The sequence below is a fragment of the Danio rerio genome, chromosome 20 (genome assembly GCF_049306965.1).
Source record: "Danio rerio strain Tuebingen ecotype United States chromosome 20, GRCz12tu, whole genome shotgun sequence".
Lineage (NCBI taxonomy): Eukaryota > Metazoa > Chordata > Actinopteri > Cypriniformes > Danionidae > Danio > Danio rerio.
The window spans coordinates 37143799-37164036 of record NC_133195.1 but is presented as its reverse complement, the minus strand read 5'-3'; the positions used below and the strand labels follow the sequence as shown (position 1 = coordinate 37164036).

Below are 20238 nucleotides of genomic sequence, written 5' to 3'. Positions count from 1 at the left end.
TTGTTAAACTGTGGAGTTGAATTTTCAACATCAAAAGTCGTCAGAGCAGAGATCAAACTTCCATAATGCAATTCACAACCGTAAATAAACGGAAAACACTTTTGAATCTCAAAATATACAAACTGTGTTTACCATATATTTTTTACAATGTAGTTAATGCTCTGCATTAGAAATTAAGAAATTTACTGCTAGTCTGACTTAATTTTAATAATTATGCACATCCACTCACCGGCCACTTTATTGGGTTGGACCCACTTTTGCCTTCAGAACGACCTTAAACCTTTGTGGCATAGATTCAACAAGGTACTGGAAATATTCCTCAGAGATATTGGTCCATATTGACATGACAGCATCACGCAGTTGCTGCAGATTTAACGGCTGCACATTCATGATGCACAGGTGCTCTATTGGATTGAGTTCTGGTGACTGTGGAGGCCATTTGAGTACAGTGAATTTGTGATTTGTGATTTGTGCAATTTGTGATTTGTGATTTGTGCATTATGACATGACGTGTTATCCTGCTGGAAGTAGCCATTAGAAGATGCTCAGGTAGGCTGTGGCGTTGACACAATGCTCAAATGGTACTAATGGGCCCAAAGTGTGCCAAGAAAATATCCCCCAAACCATTACACCTCCACCACCAGCCTGAACCGTTGATACAATTTCAGGATGGATCCATGCTTTCATGATGTCAAATTCTGACCCTACAATCTGAATGTTGCAGCAGAAATTGAGACTCATCAGACCAGGCAACATTTTTCCAACCTTCTGTCATCCAATTTCGGTGAGCCTGTGCGAACTGTAGCCTCAGTTTTCTGTTCTTAGCTGACCAGAGTGACAGCCAGTTTGGTCTTCTGCTGCTGTAGCCCATCTGCCTCAAGGTTGGACATGTTGTGTGTTCAGAGATGCTCTTCTGCATAGCTCAGTTTTAACAAGTGGTTACTGTTGTCTTTCTATCAGCTGGAACCAGTCTGGCCATTTTCCTCTGACCCGATCAACATGGCATTTGTGCCCACAGAACTGCTGCTATCCGGGTATTTTCTCTTTTTCTGACCCTTCTCTGTAAACCCTAGATATGGTTGTGCGTGAAAATCCCAGTTGATCAGGAGTTTCTGAAATACTCAGACCAGCCCGTCTGGCACCAACAACCATGCAACGTTCAAAGTCACTTAAATCACCTTTTTTCCTCAGAAGGCGCTCAACCTGAGGTCTGTGTGATTTCTAATGCCCCAGTAAAAGTGAAGGGGACACTATACTGTCAGTGGGCACCGTCTTCCGGATAAGACGTTAAACCGAGGTCCTGACTCTCTATGGTCATTAAAAAACCCCGTGTCCTGGCCAAAGTCCATTAATCGGCCCTTACGATCATTGCCACCCAATCAGCCCCTTCCACCGAATTGGCTCTATCACTGTCTCTCCAGTCCACCAATAGCTGGTGTGTGGTGGGTGCACTAGCGCCGTTGTACTGTGGCTGCCGTCGCATTATCCAAGCGGATGATGCACACTGGTGATGGAGTAGAGAGACCCCCCTCATTGATTGTGAAGCTATTTGAGTGTATTGCCATACACAATAAATGCGCTATATTATTACACATTACATTACAAATGCATTGAGCTGCTGCCATGTGATTGGCTGATTAGTAATTTGCATTAGCAGGCAGTTACACAGGTGTACCTTATAAAGTGGCTGGTAAGTGTAGTTCATCTACTTAATTTTAGGCAATGGAGAAAAGAACATTTTATGTAAAGTCCACTAAACACTTCAAAGCAATGGGTTTACTCACTTTTTTAAAGTAAAGTCAACCATTCACAATTTAAAGTGCATTCATCTAACAATAGTCCAAAAATATGTCATCAAATAAGGCATACCTAGTCATATTTTACAAGTGTAGCCATAGATTCTTGTCTATTTGATTACTAGTATATTTTTGGACTATTAAACACAAAAATACGCTTGCTGGGTTGTCACCATGTACACTGGATATATTTTTTATTGCCTTGATGTACCAATCTATGTACAGTAGCCAATGTAGCAATCAAGAAAACATCATCAACTGTTACAAAACTTCTGAAACTGAGCTAGTTCATAACTTGAGGGTTTTGTGAAGAATTAATGTTAAGTTTCTTTTATGACTAAAGAAACAAGCAAAAGCTTATAGTCACAAACATTCACCCTAAATTACAAATGTCCGCCTTTCACATACATTCTAGTGTAACCCTACCCATAACCATAACTTTATAAAAACAAGCTGTTGTAACTCATAGGCTGTACTTTATACTGTATTTTTAAGTTCCTAAAGGGAACAACTGTACATGCTGTAAACTTCATACACACTAACAAATGTTTTCAAAGGAGGCTAGACTGCAAACGGGATCTAATAGCACAAGACAGAATCATGTGTTCTCTGGCCTACTCATAACCTTTAGTAACTTCAGCAAAGGAGGGAGTTGAGGAATCAAAGTGAACTAGTAGAAGGAAGGATATAAAGGAATAAGAGGGAGTCTCTGTCTGTATTATGTCAGTGCTGAGTCATATGAACTGTAGGTTGTTTAAAAGCTGTCTAAAGAATCTTAGAAAAAGAAACTTGTAGGATGTTTCTTGACCCCAAACCCTATACTGTCAATCACAACATCCATAAATTCACAACACAGGCTATCAAAACACTAACAGGTACAGATAGTCAATTTAATTTCACATGGTTTCTGTTATATGACCACTACATTTTTATCACTGCACATTATTGGTAAATGTGTTTATTTTCTAACCTTCTATATAAATCCCATGTGAAAAACATCCACCACAAGCTGAAAAAATATGTAACTTAAACAGACGTTGTACAGCAGCATGCATACCATGGATTAAATACGCTATATGTATAAAGCAGCCAGACACCACACCCATATGTGCTTCTTAATCACATGCATTAAAATCAGGCATTAATGTTGTTTCTCCCTAATGGCTTTCACTCTTCTCAAACATGAGAGAGAAACCCAAGCATCAGTGTAGTTGGGCACTTGTTATAGGACCAAGGTCATCATAAAGCAAAATGGCCAATGTTTCAGTCATCAACGTCATACTATTTTGGAATGACGTGAGGATGAGTAAAGAATGACATGTTTGTCATGCCAGTAAATAGAGGCCTACATAATGTCAGCATAATTGTAATGTATGTTTCACCCAAAACAAGACTATGCAATTATTTAAAACCTAGAATTGATTCAATTAGGGCTGCATGATATTGTAAAAATCTGACATTGTAATATTTTTTTTCTATGATTATATTTTAATATGAATGCAATTTTACCAGATGGAATTAATGACTCTACTTGTAAGGAATTCATTATTTTAGACTGATTGGAATGATTCTGTAGGGAAGTGAATCATGAATAAATTAAATAAACAAATTAAAAGCATAAATAAATATAATGGAGCAAAGATACAAATGAAATAAACAGTGCTTTCTGGTTATTGGGGAGTCTAACAGTATTCAGGTACCAAAACTGAATTATCAAATGTAAAATAACATTCTATAACTATACATAATTCATTAAAATTCAAATATTTCCTTGATGTTTTGATATTTTGAGCTCATATTACTATGAAAACTTCCTGTAAGTTTCAGAACTCAACATTTAGCTTTTCCTCTAAAATCAGCTGATACTGAAAGTCTGACAAAATCACAGCTTCTGGAGTTTATTGCTCTATAACACAGGTGTCAAAGCCAGTTGCTGGAGGGCCACAGCATGCACAGTTTAATTCCAACCCTGCTTCAACACACTTATCTGTAGGTTTCAAACAAGCCTGAAGGTCACAATTAGTTTGATCAGGTGTGTTTAATTAGGGTTGAAACTAAAATGTGCAGAACTGCGGCCCTCCAGGAACTAACTTTGACACCTGTGCTCTAAGATGTAATGAGGACAGCATGGTGGCTCAATGGTTAGCACTGTCGCCTCACAGCAAGAAGGTTGCTGGTTCGAGTCCCGGCTGGGCCAGTTGGCATTTCTCTGTGGAATTAGCATGTTGCTGCTGGAAGGGCATCCGGTGTGTAAAACTTATGCTGGATTAGTTGGCGGTTCATTCCGCTGTGGCGACCTCTAATAATCAGAGGCCGAAGGAAAATGAGGGAATGAATGTAATAGGATGGATCAGTGAACCCTTCTACTTCACTGCCTGCTTAGCCCTGTTAATATGCAAAACTGTTAGCCAATCACAGCAGTAGGCGTTTACTTCTGAATCTACAATAGGCCACGCCCACCCAAATAGAGCCTTCTGATGATAAGGGTCAAAAATAGAACAGAATATAGTAAATTACTTCAATATTATGATTTTTTTTCAGTGTAAACGTACCTCAGACCTCAGAGAAAGTTACAAAATAAACTTAATGCCTCATGACCCCTTAAAGTTACAAACGGAACAATTTATTGTGCTTGAAAGGTTTAAACTTTCTTGAAATGCTCACGAGCCTTGAAAACAATGATAACAAATGAGAAATCTTTAACTTTAGTCATTCAGTTTTATTTAAATTTATGGTTATGAATTGCATTATAGAACTTTAAACTTTTTATTATGTTAAAAAACTGTGCAATTCAACAGAGTGAAGTTTATTGACGTTTTAATCATATGAAATAATATACTGTATAAGAAATAATATAGAGATAATATAGCGAGTCTGTAAAATAACAGAAATGTGGCAGTTTATTACCAGGTGTTTGTACTATCATTTGGGTGAGACTAGCAGGGGGGCTAAACATGTGGTCTGTGTGGGTCTTAATGCCCCAGTATATTGATGTGGACTCTATACTGCTCAGTGAGTGCAGTCTTTCGAATAAGACGTTAAACTGAAGTCTTGACTCTATGTGGTCGTTTAAAATCCCAGGATGTCCTTCGGTGCATCTCTAATGTAAACTAACTTATTATTAAAATGGAAAATTCAGAAACTTCCATAAGGAAAATAGGAAACTTCCATAAGGCTGACGTCAGCATTGTGCAAGTTGTATTTGTTGCATCAACACTTTCAGAGAAAGACAGAAACAAAAACAGAAGGAATAGTAGATAGTGAGTGACCGTCAATCAGCCACGACAACTTCCATCACCGCTTTGAATTGTGTGATTAAATGAGAGTTTGCTCTTGCCATTCAAAGTATTTACACACACACACAAACGTCCCTCAACAAAACTATTGTCAGAGACAGAGAGAGCGAGAGAGATGGTGGATATAAAGAGCAGGAGAGAGACAGAGAAGCATAGAAGTGATGGGGGTGAAGTACTGTGAATGTGTGATATATAAAGGGATATACTGAAATAGATTGATCCGAGCAGACTTTCCCAAAATACCCACAATACTCTAGTGCCTCCTCACCCTGATCTATAACAGCTGAACAGCATTAGAGTACAAGAGCCTTGCCAATTCTACTCTTACTATCAAAGGCTGAGTGCGGAGGTCACAGATTAATTATACAGGTTACTACTGACATGCTAAGAAAATATACAAGAGGCTTGAAGCTGACAGTAAAGACATTGATAGAGATTTCCAGTTTGAATTAAGTGCTGTTTTTAACTTTCTGTTTATCACGGAATCATGAAATGTGTCACTGTTTTCAGAAATGCACATTAAGCAGCACAACGTATTGATGATAAATAATAACAGGAAATGTATGAGCAGCAAATCCTGCAGAGAGAGAGGGAGTTTTGAATTTATTGCCATATCAGCTTTTATGGCAAAAACAGATAACAGACATTTTATAAATAACACAAGTCTAATCATGTTTCAACTTCACTATTTTAAGATATATATGAGATTTAACTTGAAATACAGTGCTGAGCATTTATAACCCCTCACAAATCTCTCTTTTAAATCCATATTTTTAATCGGATGCTATACAATATTATGTTTGTGCATATATATGTACAGTACAGTATATATATTAGATTAGTCAGTACTAAAGCCAATCCTGGAGCTTATCCAACAAGATAACTTTATAATATAACTATAATAATGGTCTACAAACTAGTACACACAAATTTATGTTATAGAAAATATTTAATACAAATTTTTAAAAGAGGAAAAATCAAAAGAAACAAAAAAACATTTAAGAAAAATTTAGTTTTTTCAATATTTTGCTTGAATTTACTTGTATTCCTTCAATTTCTAAATATGTTTGGTGACTAAAATATTATTTGAATAAATATATCTGAATATATATCTATATCTGTTTAATAAATCTGTTTAAATGCACTGAAATAAATTGCCTATATTCACTGAGAAATAGATAAAAATATCCATTTTCAAAATGGCGTGTACTCAGTTATGCTGAGCACTGTAGGTCAGTTTAATGTACATTGATATTTAATATTGCTAATTTGATTCAACTTAAACATTTAGGGCAGCAATTATTTTTTACTGTGGGTTCACATAACACTAAAGACCTGGAGTAATTATGGTAAAAAAAAAAAAAAAACTGCTTCGCCATTACAGGAATAAATCACATTTTAAACTAGTAAACAGTAACCCAAAAAATACTAGCAATGTTTCCCAATTCAATCATTTCTTCTGCAATTCTGCTTAATCCGATGCAGGTACATATATAAATATTACTCCTCATATTTTTTTTATATAACAACTTCATTTATTTGATCATAAATAAATACACTTACATAAATATAATCATTTAACATTAATTTATTCATTCATTTAATTTCATCCTTTATTTATCAGGGGTTGCCACAGTGAAATGAACCACCAACTTATCCAGCATATGTTTTATGCAGCGGATGCCCTTCAAGCTGCAACCCAGCACTAGGAAACACCCATACACTCTTGCATTTACACACATACACTATGGCCAATTTAGCTTAATCAATTCACTTGTAGCGCATGTGGTTGGACTGTGGGAGAATTGGAGCACCCGGAGGAAACTCACACAAACACGAGGAGAACATGCAAACTTCACACAGAAATGCCAACTGACCCAGCTGGGGCTTGAACCAGCAACCTTCTTGCTGTGAGGCGCCCCCATAATTTAACATATTTTTAAAAATATTTTAAAGGGTAGTTCACCCAAAAAATTTTATTCTGTCATCATTTACTCGTCCTCCATTTGCTCCAGACCTGTTTGAGTTTCTTTCCTCTGTTGAAGTAGTTTTTTCTATAGATGTCAGTGGCTGCTTTTTTCCAACATTCGTTAGAATATCTTGTTGAGAAAGAATCTCAAAAAGGTTTAGAACCCATTAAGTGAGTAAATTTAAAAATAAATAATCATAAAAAAATGTGAAATTTTATTTGACAGTATTATACCTTACAATCAGTAACCCTAACCCTAATCATTTAAATAAAAGCTAAAAATGTCAGCCATTTAGTGACATAGCAAATCAAATATTTTATTTGACATTATATTTGATTAAATTGATAAAAGTCATTTATTTGGGTTAGAAGAATTGCAATTATTTTTTTAAAATATATATATTTCACTTTATAGGACAGTAGTTTTTCTTCTGATCAATGACATTTAGAAAGAAAATAATGTAACAAATGCAGTGTTCCACACAATTCCTTCACGTTGCTCCAACTCAAATCATTTAAGTTAACTGTTTTTATCAATTTAAGTGGATTGAACATAAAACAATTAAGCTATCTTACAAAACCCCTCAAGAATTGTGTTGATTCAGCTCATTATAAATAAGTAGTTTTATCAACCATTGTGTGTGTATAGGAAACCGAACCTTTTTGAAAATGTGCCATTGGCCATGCAAAAAACAACAACAACAACACCTTTCTAATTAAACAGTATATACAGGAATCAGAGAGTGAAATTCAATACCTTTTAAGACCTTATTTAAGACTCTTTTTATACATTTTAAGACCTTGTAACCATCTTTTAACCAGAAACACTGGCGAGATTTTAACTTGCATTATATTAACTAAATATAATTGTAAGAAACTAATCCAAACCTAAAATATTATCCATATACTGAATACAAATCTATGAAATCTAGCTCATTCAGCAGGTTGGCGCCTGTAGAACTGCAGAAATAATCGTGTTGTCTTGATTACTGCAGTAAACAAAGCAGCATGATGTCAAATCTAGTAGGATTTCATTTATTTCACACACACACACCATCCTGATATTCACAGATTTAATTCAGGCAAACTTTAGCAAACAACCATACATAGCATAATCAAAAATAATACACGGTTGAATACCTTGCAAAATAGCATTCAAATCTTTTTAATGGCTTTAAATTTCTCTACATTGACTTATCAACTTTTAATACTTTTTAAGACCCCGTGGACACCCCTAAATTATGAATTTGACCTGGCTGGAGCCAAAAAGATAAATAAAAACGAGTGTCTCAATTTAGGAATACACTAGATAAAAACAAACCAAAAGGAGGTGTATGAGAAGAGGCTGCCAGACTTGGATAGGCTTCCTTAGAAACACTAAACAGACTAACAGGTTGACAAATGCATACAGCACGCAGCATACCAACACATCCATACACATGCTGCACATGAAAAATCAACTCAAAATAACTTAATCATTTCACACTGCACAGTTCTCTCTTCATCCCTTAACTAAAAGCCTATTAAAGAATATTAGTCTAGGATCTGCTCTTAAATTCAGATACTATACCAGTCTCAGATCAGCTCATATTATCATATACTCACATTGACTATAGTGGCCATTCTCACCGCCGTGACTCTGACCATGAAGAGGCAATGCCGCCGGATGCCACATGACCGCGGGCACCACTCAACCAAACCTCCACGGGCACAGTTAAGCACCTGTCCGAGCACAGACTCACTCCGCTGACAGAACAGATGGGATATGAGCGAAGTGGGGACGGCGGTAGGGGGAGGATCCGCAGGGAGGAGTCTGCTCGTTTATGGGATTACTGGGATTATCGACGATTGAATCCAGCAGGAACCGTTTACTGCCACAAAGATCAGCCTCTTTCCAAGCTTTGACAAGTCTCCTTCTGCACAGACTACGCTTTTTGCCTGCCCCGGACTGAGGCTCAAAGTGTCATTAAATCTATCGCTCCAGATGGGCCACCTGTTGCACGACCAGGGATGAAGTGCGCTCAAGTGTGTGTCAGATTTAAGTAATGAAGGATTCAGATTTGAAGATTTACAGTGGTCGTTCTTTTTAAATAGGTTGTGTTGTGTTTATTGTAATAACACATGAATGCTTTTATTAATGCAGTTATGTGCCAATGGATGGCCCTTTTTTTTTAAACTGTACATACACATTATATATGTACTATGAAGTTGACAGCCAAATCTGTTTGTGCCCTGCATAATTGAGTACACCCCATTTTGAAAATAAATAATTTTATCAATTTCTCAGTGAATATGGTTCATATATATTGTTGCATTTCAACAAAACAGATTTATTAAACAGATATATTTATTAAAGTAATATTTTAGTCACCAAACATATTTAGAAATTGAAGGAATACAATTAAATTCAAGCAAAATATTGCAAAAAATTTACAAACTATAACATTTCTACAAAATTGTAAATATTTTTGTTTATCTTAATTTTTGCTATTTTTGAAAATTTTATTTACTATTTTTCCCTAACATATTAATTTGAGCTACTAATTTTTGAACCATTATAGTAAGGTATTTTGTTAGATAAGCTCCAGATTTGGCTTCAGTACTGATTAAACTAATGTATATGCACAAATATAATATTTTAACGCAGCCTACAGAAAATATTCATTTAAATGAGAGATGTGTGGGGGTGTACTCATATGTGCTGAGCGCTGTAACTATTGCACTTCTAACTTCAGACAAGGACGATGACAGACATGTTGGCTCTCACAATTCTGATATTTTTCTCACAATTCTGTATTTTCATCTCATAATTCTGACAATTTATCTAAGAATTGTAAGGAAAAGACAGAATCTTTCTAAGCTTGTCTTTTTCTGCACACATTTTGCTAATAACTCTCATGATTGTAAATGAAGTGGCACCTTGAAAGCCCTTTAACAATGCAACAGACTTTCTACAATGTATCAATACTGCTGCCGTTACAGTTTCATTGAGAGCCAGATAAATGGCAGAGGGAGCTGACTTTATATGACAGAATGCCTTCAGGGTGAATCTAAAAAAGCCTCTTTAATATGTCATTCCTATAAAAGCAATGCCCCACATGAATCAGTCTGAATGAAAAGAGACTTGAGATCACACAGAAGACTGACACAATTGGAGCTGCCTGTAGACATTCTATACCAAAACATGTATTACAAGTAGTCCATCTCTTATCGCTAACAAAAACATACAAAAACACACACTTGATATAACTAAATATTAAAATTGATCCTTATTAAATAATAAATAAATTGAACTAAGGCTCATTGGAAATATGTGCCTCTGCCGGCACTGTAAAAAAATCCATAATTTGACTTAGCCTGGGTCCCGGAAAAAATTAAATAAATAAATAACGGGCATTAAATTACAGAAGTTTACTGTTAAATTATGGACGTTAAATCACAGAAATTTCCTCAACTAAAATGTCTGGAAAATTTTCTGTAATTTACAGTCTATTATTTTATGGTAAATTTCTGCAATTTAACTGGCGCTATTTTACGGTTTGTATTATTTTATACCCCAGCTGCCGAAAAAAAAAGAAGGAAAATTACAGATTTTTTTACAGTGTACATTTTTGTAAACGCTAAATTACGTTGCTCTGGGTATATTTCACTACACGTTTCAGATGACAACTCCACTAGAGGGCAATGCCTACATTTTTGCGACTATAAAATATGTTACGTAGGGTACGACTTCGTTATATGTTTCAGATACGAGTGAAGGCCATGCTTGTCAGAAAATCACTGACAGTGAATCTATTATTTACTAAAATATGATTTGTTGTATGTTTCAGATACATGTTCTTCTATGCATGAAATGAGAAGGCAGGGCTTGTCGTACAGTTCACTGTAAGAAAAAAGTGAACTGCAACTAAGAAGTTATGCCTGTTGCAATAAATATATTTTGTTGTGCGATATGTTGTCATAGAAATTATTATAAGTGATATTATTGTCATTGTAAGACCAATTTATGCCACTCCTTATATAATGATTATACAAGCATGTAAATGGGCATACACACTTTCAAGGGACAAAAAAGACATGTAAATGCCTTTGGAAATTGGCTTTAATGTTACTGGTGAATCGTCACTTTTCTGAAATTGGACTGCAGCCTAGAGACAGAACTCATTAAGACAACTTCTTCCAAACCATCAGTAGTTTTCACATCAGGAAAATGTGAAAAATCACTTTTTCTCACTTGTTAGTAAAGATTGTTCCTCCAACAGAGATTAGATGAGTTGACAGACGCTGCCCTATCAGCTAAAATGTTGCAGACATTCACTTTTTATGCAAAAATGATGGCTGATATACAGTATATTGCATCAACAAAATTATTGAGGTGCATGTATTGCATGATGAGTAGATATATTGATTATTATCTTGATTTTACATTGTATATAGTGAGCTACCAAGCAAACAGACCACACCAGAAAAGTTGTTCATATGGAGATAGATAAATGTATTCGATTACAAATTTTAGTCAAGGTGTCAAGGTGTTTTGTGGTATTTATTTATTATCGGGAACTTAGCTATACAGTACCTACTATGTAGATATCAGAGAACAATTTTGAGTCAATGCACTCTATGGCAACTTCAGTGTTTTCCTCTTTGTATTATAACATGTTTGGTCATTAAAAACCAAATATTGTGCAAATGTGCTCAAGTTAAAACCTGTTATTAGTTAAACATAACAAACATTATCTATAATTTATAGATAATTTAGGATTTATGTAAATGTTTTAAAGCATTTATTAAACATTAAGATGTAATGAAGTTTTAGTCACTGACTCACTTTATTTTAGGGTCTTGCTATAAACAAACCATTATCTAAGACTTTTAGCTCAATAAAGTAGTAGTTTACTGCTGGTTGTAGATGGGTATTAGGTAGGATTAGACATGTAGAATATATCATACTTCATAAGCACTATTAATCAGCTAATACCTTAATAATAAGCAGATAATAAGTCAGTAGTTAATAGTGGGATTTGGTACTTAAACTAAAGTATTACCAAAGTTTCATATAATCATTGTTCTTTACACACCAAATTATGTTAAAACATGCATCACAGCTTTTTATTAGTAATTGTTGCCTTGGTGAGCATAAACACCTTCTGTAAAAAAAATAGTTCCAGCCTGCGTTGACAAGCACGTGAACACAGTTCAGCCTCGCTGTGTGATGTAAGGCTTCATGTCTAACATTTCAAAGCTGTATGTCCTCTGGGAAGCAATCAGGGTGCGAACACATCCACCGATCAAAATAGATTTCCACCCTTGCCCCAGTCTACTTTACCCCAGACTTACATTACCCCAGTCTGTTTATATACACACAACAAGAAGCAACTAAGAGCCAAAATAGCATCTCTGCTAGTTTATCCACCGCAGAAGCTAGGGCTGCAACTAACGATTATTTTAATAATCGATTAATCTGTCAATTATTGTTATGATTAATCGAGGAATCAGATAAAAAAAGGCATTCATTTTGCAACCCTTTATTCAAAAACAGAATTAAAATCTTTAGAAAGTGCATCCCTGAGCTCTTATAATAATAATAATAATAATAATAATAATAATAATAAAATAAAAAACTAACTTAGTAGTTTTTCCAGTTTTAATGCAAATATTAAAAAAAATCATAAATTAAGATACATACTAAAGACACATGAAATAGCGTTAAAAAATGTCTTGTTTTCTAAAAAAAACATCAAAATAAAGTGATTGTTTGCCTAAAACAAACAAAATTAATTTTTCAAAAACAATCTTCATGGGATATAATCTCAAACAGAAGTTTTAAGCATCACTTTATTTTTCTTGTCTAGTAATCCTGATTTAAGTTTTTTAGATGTTTGGACTGAAATGAGACAAAATATCTTTTTTGCAGTGTAGCTATACATGACAACAGATGGAAAAATTAATAATCCAAAAAAAGGCAAGTGAATAAAAATGTGTCTTTAGTCTTGCAATGCAAAGTGCACAGTAACTACACCACAACTGCTTTGCTGCTGTTATTAACCCTTTCACTGGTGAGTTTAAAAGATTCTATCTGGCCCATCTGAGTTTTGTGTGATCATTATTTTAGAATGCTTACCCTTAAGCATGGTATATACTTCTGTGTCAAGTAATCGACATGACCCAAGCATACCGTGCATTTATACTTCAGCATGATGTTTGTGTTGCTCTGCAATAACACTTCCGAAACGCTAGCTGGCAGTACATTTTTATGTTTCTCTGTGTCGAGCTTCTTCTCTGGTGTTTTTTTTTTTCTGAACGCGACCCTAACGTACAAGTGGCTCAAACTCACGCAAATGCGATAAGGATCGCATTTCGAGGCTGACGTGCAACAACTTTAATCATAAGATCACAACATCGGGTGCTCCTTTACAGAGCTTGACACTTATAAACACTTGCTGTATCGGGCTTGTGAGGCTCTCACCCCGGCCCACAATCGTCAGCAATACCAAGCCGACCAATCACAGAGATTGCGCTACGTGTCGTTGTGATATGTAGTTAAATTTTTTGAGAGGTGCACGTCAGCGTCGCGGACGACCAAAGCGAGGACTTTGTGTCCATGAGTAGGCTGCACTGTCGCATACGTGTGTGCTTGACGCAGAAGTATTAATTAGCCCTTAATGTTTCAGTGGTGACGCGTCATTTTTGTCACGTGACACACCGCAGCCACAATAGCGCTGTATGACAGACGTATCCCTGTTATTATGCCTTTCCATTTTTATACAAAATATTCACACCTTGCTCAGTTCATCAACTACCTGATATTCCAATTTACAAAAATGTGCAAGTGAGTATTTTTGTTGTTTAAAAGATGTATAAATGATCTTGATTGTGATCTATGACGTATGATGGGCATCGCCATGTTTAATTGGGTCCGGGTCGTATGCCTCATTCATAAAAGCAAAACACGCAGGATTCAGCACCTAAATTCATCAGTTACTCCAAAATGCATGCAAGCAAGTGGATGAGCAGTTGGGAGAAGAATAGATTGAACTTTACTGTTACAATCACTATGTGTATCTGATATGAATAATACACATCTGCAAATTATGAATTGTTAGACTTCCATAGACTTTCTTGTGTGTTTTACAAACTGTAAATGTTTTGTTTTACTAGTACTCGTACATATTTGCATGTCTAAAACATAAAATAAGCATTGGATGGTTAAAATAACTGCTTAATTGTGATAATATGACACATCTTACTGGCTCAGTGCCAGCCAATGCACCAAAGCTCAGTTAGAATTTTTCATGTCATGCTGCTTTTGTTTATTTAGTGTGAAATGCTCCCACACCTTGAATGACTAGGGTCGCACAGATTTCTCTGACTTCTCCATGTATCTTTCCTCTAACCTTACCTCTGCTCATTTTTTGCTCTGTCCTGTCTATGAGGCACGGAACTCTGCTGGCATCAGTGTGTGATAGAGGCAGAGGGCGTTCACTCCGCTCCTAGCTCAACTAAAGTTTTTTAATAATGAAACGTCTCCGCAATGCACGACATGACAAATCGATTATGAAATTTATTGCCAGCACTTTTAGTAATCGATTTTAATCAATTTAATTGGTGCGTCGTTGCAGGTCTAGAAGCAGCTATACCTCTTTTTTGTATTAGACTTTTTGTTATGTTGTATTTTGGACGGCCTAATGACAAACTACCCACATAGCAAAATTTCTCTGGCCCAGCTCTGGCCCACACAATCAGGTTTTGCTTGGCCCACATGCCGCAGTGAATTACGGTACATGACTGGACCAAATCTGGCTTCCAGACAAGGGCCAAACACGGACCATATCTGGGCCAAGTCTCAGCCAAGTTAATAACTCATAACTGGGCCTGAACTGGGCCAGATAGGTGTGTGTTACGATTGCAATAAAATTTATAAATCCATGGAGTGATGCGCTTTAGGCACACTATGGGCACGCTTTTTCCTCAAAATGACCTGATTGGTAGAATTTTTTTTCTTTACTCAAAAATGATTTTAGTGTATTTTAAATGTGGGTCAAGACTGGCCAAACTCACATGGCCCACTTTCAAATTTTTAAATCTGGGCCAAATACTACGTTTTTCATCTGGCCCAAATCTTGTGTGTCGCCTTAAAGACGGTGCCACCTCTGCCAAACCCGGGCCATGTTTGGCCCACATGCTGTATGCCAGTGCCGGATGAATGCCTGCTGTGCCAGCTTTATGCCAAATCTGGGCCAGAATTCTTTGCTACTTGGGTAATTCATTTGCAAAATAACAAACTCATGCTTATACGCTTGCTTCTCTCGGGAAAAGATATGCTCCATTTTCCTGCCTGTTTTCCTTTATGTAAAAGCTGGTGAGGGCAAGGCTGCATAGTGAGTCACATGTTGAAAGTGTACAGTGCATATAGGCGCATCTACAGAAACCGCTGTGAGCAGTTTGAAAGCATGAGTACAGCTGACAATAACAAAGCGCTCTGAGCAATCCTGCAATACATGTGCCTTTTCTGCTTTCTCGTCAGTGTGTCTTTGGACTTGTATGTTCGCATTGTTAAAGGCAAAGGAATGTTGTCAGCTATAAGGCAGTTCTCTCTTATAGCAACAAGAAAAGTTGAGAGCAAAAGTTACCGATGGCACACCTTTGGAGAGACTATGTGACCCCTTTATTACTGTAACACCACGGTTCATACAGTGGAGCATGTTGAAAGCAACATCAAGGTCAAAATGTATATCTTACATGCAATGATAAAAGCATCCGCCAGATGTATAGATGGAAATGTTAACAAACACAGATTTTAATGTACGTCTGTTTGCAGCAAAAAATAAATAATGTGATTAGCTGTGATTAATTTATCAAGTTCAAAGCTCAAAATCTACATCTGAATGGTTTTATAAAAGCAACAGAAATAACCCAGACGTCAAGGTAGCACATGACTGAGAGTTTATAGTATAATAATTTTGTTTATTTACTATAAGTTTCCATGCTTACTTTATCGATAATGAACCCATGTTGATATAAACCACCGTAAATTCTACCATACTTATTAATACAACGTAATACACTCGTGTTTGCGCTGTGTTTATTATAGTAGAAGTGTGGTAAACCTTTTTGCCATCTTGAGTAGCATTTGTATAACCACAATTTTACTACATGGTTAAAACCACAGTAAATTTGTGGTTAGCATAGTGTAACTACAAAAAGTGACATCTCTGCTCTGCAATGTAAGACTTGTCATGGGTAAAAATACATTATATTGGATACAAATTATGTAAACATGTCTGATATTACCTTGAAAGCATTCAGTATGCACTGTACAGTAGGCTGAATTCTTGCTCTGCAGGAAAATCCTGCTTAAGCTAGTGTATAGCTGTGCTTTGGAACATGGAAGATGATTTTAAAGCTGGTGAACCATCTCGAACCACCAACCAGCTTGTTAGGTCATACAAACTGTTTTAGGAACGACCAGCTTGGATAAATTGATGACCAACTCATTACCAGAGCAAAACAACTAAACTAAACGCAACTAAAACTCCCTCAAACTGTCAAAACTCTTTTGATTTGAGCTTTATAACACACAATGACACTAGAACTTGCTAGAGTTCTCTTTGACTTTGCCTAAAAAGAAGTCATTCGCACTCACTCATAAAACAAGTCACGATATATGTTCATTCCTATGTGTGTACATGCCGCACCCGGCTGGATACCCTCTGAAAGTCAATAAATAACACTCCGACACAACAGGCGTGCTTTGAGGACGATCGATTGCATAAATGCAATTAAAGTGCCACCCATGCATGTAAAGCACGGCGCGATCACCTGACAGATGCCAATCCACGCGGGCTGATACGAGTGTAATCAGTCTGAAGTTCATCAGAGAAGTTGTTATAAAGCTTTTACTGCACTCACACACACATACACACACTTATGACAAACAACCGCGCGAAGAAGACACAGAAAAGCAGCAACAGGAAATAAAGAGACTCGGCGACTTACGGAGATGTAAATATGTGTCGTGAGTATCCATTCCGCGTTAGTTTATAGTCAGGTCTTGTCCTGGAGGCGCGCGGCAGCACCCCTCTCGATTCCTCTTCCCAGCCCGAGCGAACTGAACTCCGCGGCGCGCTGACTGGCTCGGGGCCCCGCTCAAGGGGAGGAGGAGAGGAGGGGTTTCACCAACGACAACAATCAGATAAGACACAGGCAGATGACTTCAGCACATGTGTACTAAAATGTGCTTTTAACTGTGTGACATTTAAACAAGGCAACTTTAAGTGCTCTAACATAAACAATGCAATGTCGTTGGGTAGCACATATGGAGCAAAGAGGAATCGTATTCATGCATAGACTGATGCTTTTATACAAATGTATAAGAATGAATGTAAGCTATGTAAGAGTAAATCATTTATGTTGCTACTGCATGAACAGCTTGTAAAGAAACTTAAAAATGAAAACTTCCTAAAATCTGTACATTTATGTGAAGGGTGTTTTTGCCTGTAAAATCAGAAGGATGTGATTTTATGTGCTCTACTGAGAGCCTCTTTTATGTTCTTTGAAATTATTTTCTTAGCCATGTGGATGCCATTTGGATGTGTAGTAGTAAAACCAAAGCACTAGAAGGCAATCCTACAATAAAGTGTAAACTGTGTACTCTTTGGCTTTAGTGGTAAGCAAAAAAGAGACCAGAGGCCATTATATATGCTTGGCTTAAGTGCATAATTTAATCCAAGTTAGCAGTTGTACTTTTTCCCAATGATAAGAAATGCCATCTCATGTCCCAAATGTAAGACAATCTGTAGTATAACGCTACAAAGTTACTTCTACTTCTTCTAATACTAAATTTAATATGCCAGGGTTCCGGTGTCATCTGCTTCCAGTTATTTTTAATTTTCAGCTTTTGTGCTTCTTGGTATTGCAAACTGCTATTACCATTTATACAATTTTAATGTATTATTTTAATTATTAACACACAGATATTCCACTGTGATATTTTTCTTGTGTCCGAACTTTCACACAATCACAGAAAACATTACTTTTGCATTGAACAGTTATTTGGATTATAGGGCGTTGGATCAGTTTAGTCTATTGTTTATTACATGCATGAGCATGAACAATATAAATTATGGCTGCAGTTTACTTAATGGCAATTGAAGTAGCTAATAGCAGATTTCAGAATTCTCACAATTCAGAAAAAAAAAAGTCAATTGTGAGTCATAAAGTCACAACTGTGACATGTAGACTTGCTGCTGAATGAAAATAGGTTTTTTTTCACCTCAGAATTGTTATGAGATGTAAGACGTCCAAAATGTGAGTAGAAAAGTCAGAATTACGAGTTTACATCTGCCAATTATGGAGTGCGTTTTCGAAAATCATCGTTAACCAACTAGGGTCACAACTTAAGTTCCGTTGTTACAAACATAGTTTGTTGATTTGGTGTTTCCTAAATCCATCAATCCAACGAACATTCGCAAACTGCGTCGCAAACTTATACGCTTGCAAGTACACCTTTGAAGCTGTAGTTAGAAACATAGTTCCTGGCTGTGTTCTTATTCCCAGTTGTTCCCAATCCCCCTATACCCTTTAAAACAATGTAACATTTAAACTTAAATGAAAAAATTAAATAAAAAAGGCATTAAAGTCATTACTCTTAGGTGTAACTTGCTTTCAAAGTATTTTTACAGTTCAGTTGACATTGATGTCATTTGGAACAAAGCCGTGGCTCATGACTGTAGCTATAGGTGACCTATTATTTAAAATAATATATAAAGTGAAAACTAAAAACATAGCATACAATATTGCTTTTAATTTATAGTAGGTTATTTATTAAGTATCTATACTGTATATTACATGAGCCTGTTGGTTAGAACATTTCTGCAGTGGTTTGCATGTGTCAAATTGTGAAAGTAGAGATAAATAGACAATATCTTAACAATAATAATAATCATCATCATAATCATTACTATTATTAATATTATTATTAAAGTAGGATTTTTTTCATTTCCTAATAGACAATAAATAATACATTTCATTTTTTAATAAATAGCCTCATTATTTATTGTTATTATATGATTTATATATGATATTACAATATGTATTAGCTTTTGTAAGTGATTTTATGCTGAATACAATATGTAATGTTCTCAATGATATTTGTGAAGGAAACATAGGCTCTATATGTGCCATTTACATATATTTCACTTAAGTGCATGTTTTTACCAAAAATAATATTTTTTTAAATTCTTGTGCATGTAAAACAATATGATTTTCACAAAGAAATGAAGGGGTTCTTTTCCAAAGAAGTTGTTACCACTCAATCAGACAATGGGCAAAGATTTTAAGTAATTTGATCTCATGACAAAATGATGGCAAGATTTAATGTGAATTTTTACAATGTGTAGGGTAACAAATTATTATTTGAAAAAAGATTCATTTTCTTCCAAAAATGTTATAAACATTTGAGTATAGCCAGCACATAGATATGCAAATGAGCTCACTCAAATTCATACAAATTTGCCACCTATTTGGCAAACTTTTAAATACATTTGTTTTTTTTTTGCATTGAGTATTATAACTCAATGTTAACACAAACCAGCATTATCTATACATTATACTAAAAAGATAACTTGATCTCATGAGAACTAGATGTAACTAGCATGACAAACAACTAGACATAAATTTCACATAGAAATATAAAAGAGTTCACTTAATTGTAAACCTCTATTGTAACTCAAACCTGCAGTATACCAAGTCTAAAAACGAGAAAAAACTAAAGACTTAAAACTAAACTGACATTTGTGAGTGAGATCTGTCTGTCCGCCTGAATTCATGTGTTTAGAGCTCCTTGTGATCCCCCCCAGACTGTTCCTCAGAGCATGGGGTCAAACTGGGGTGAGCTCTCACTACCTCCGAAGGTTATTCAGAAGTCACCAGCATTCACAGTCTTGAACTAGTGTGGGTTTAGGGCTCCAGTTGACCAGTGACTTCACAAAGCCCCTCCCCTCAGGTTTGAGGGAGCCCACCCCGTCCTGCAACCCCCACACACTCGCTCCCCTCATTGTAAATGACCTATTAAAGAACACAAGACCATGGTAAACAAGACAAATGGCTTTTTTTCCAACCCATCTCACACCAATCAAAGCTTTCTGTTTGAGCCCCCTTCCTTAAGTCTATTAGATCA

General features: G+C 36.0%; 1 protein-coding gene across 2 annotated transcripts in view; it reads right to left on the bottom strand.

Annotated features, from left to right (window-relative positions):
- Positions 1-17144, bottom strand: part of rxrgb (retinoid X receptor, gamma b) — a 44802-nt gene extending 27658 nt beyond the window's left edge. The window contains exon 1 of one of the 2 annotated variants that reach the window (NM_001002345.1): positions 17058-17144. In NM_001002345.1, the coding sequence (NP_001002345.1) occupies positions 17058-17088 (31 nt within the window). In that variant the 5' untranslated portion in view covers positions 17089-17144. Of the gene's footprint in view, positions 1-8666; positions 9012-17057 lie in introns of those variants that run through there. The other variant, XM_005160666.6, reaches the window with a different exon arrangement.
- Positions 17145-20238: the final 3094 nt, after the last annotated feature.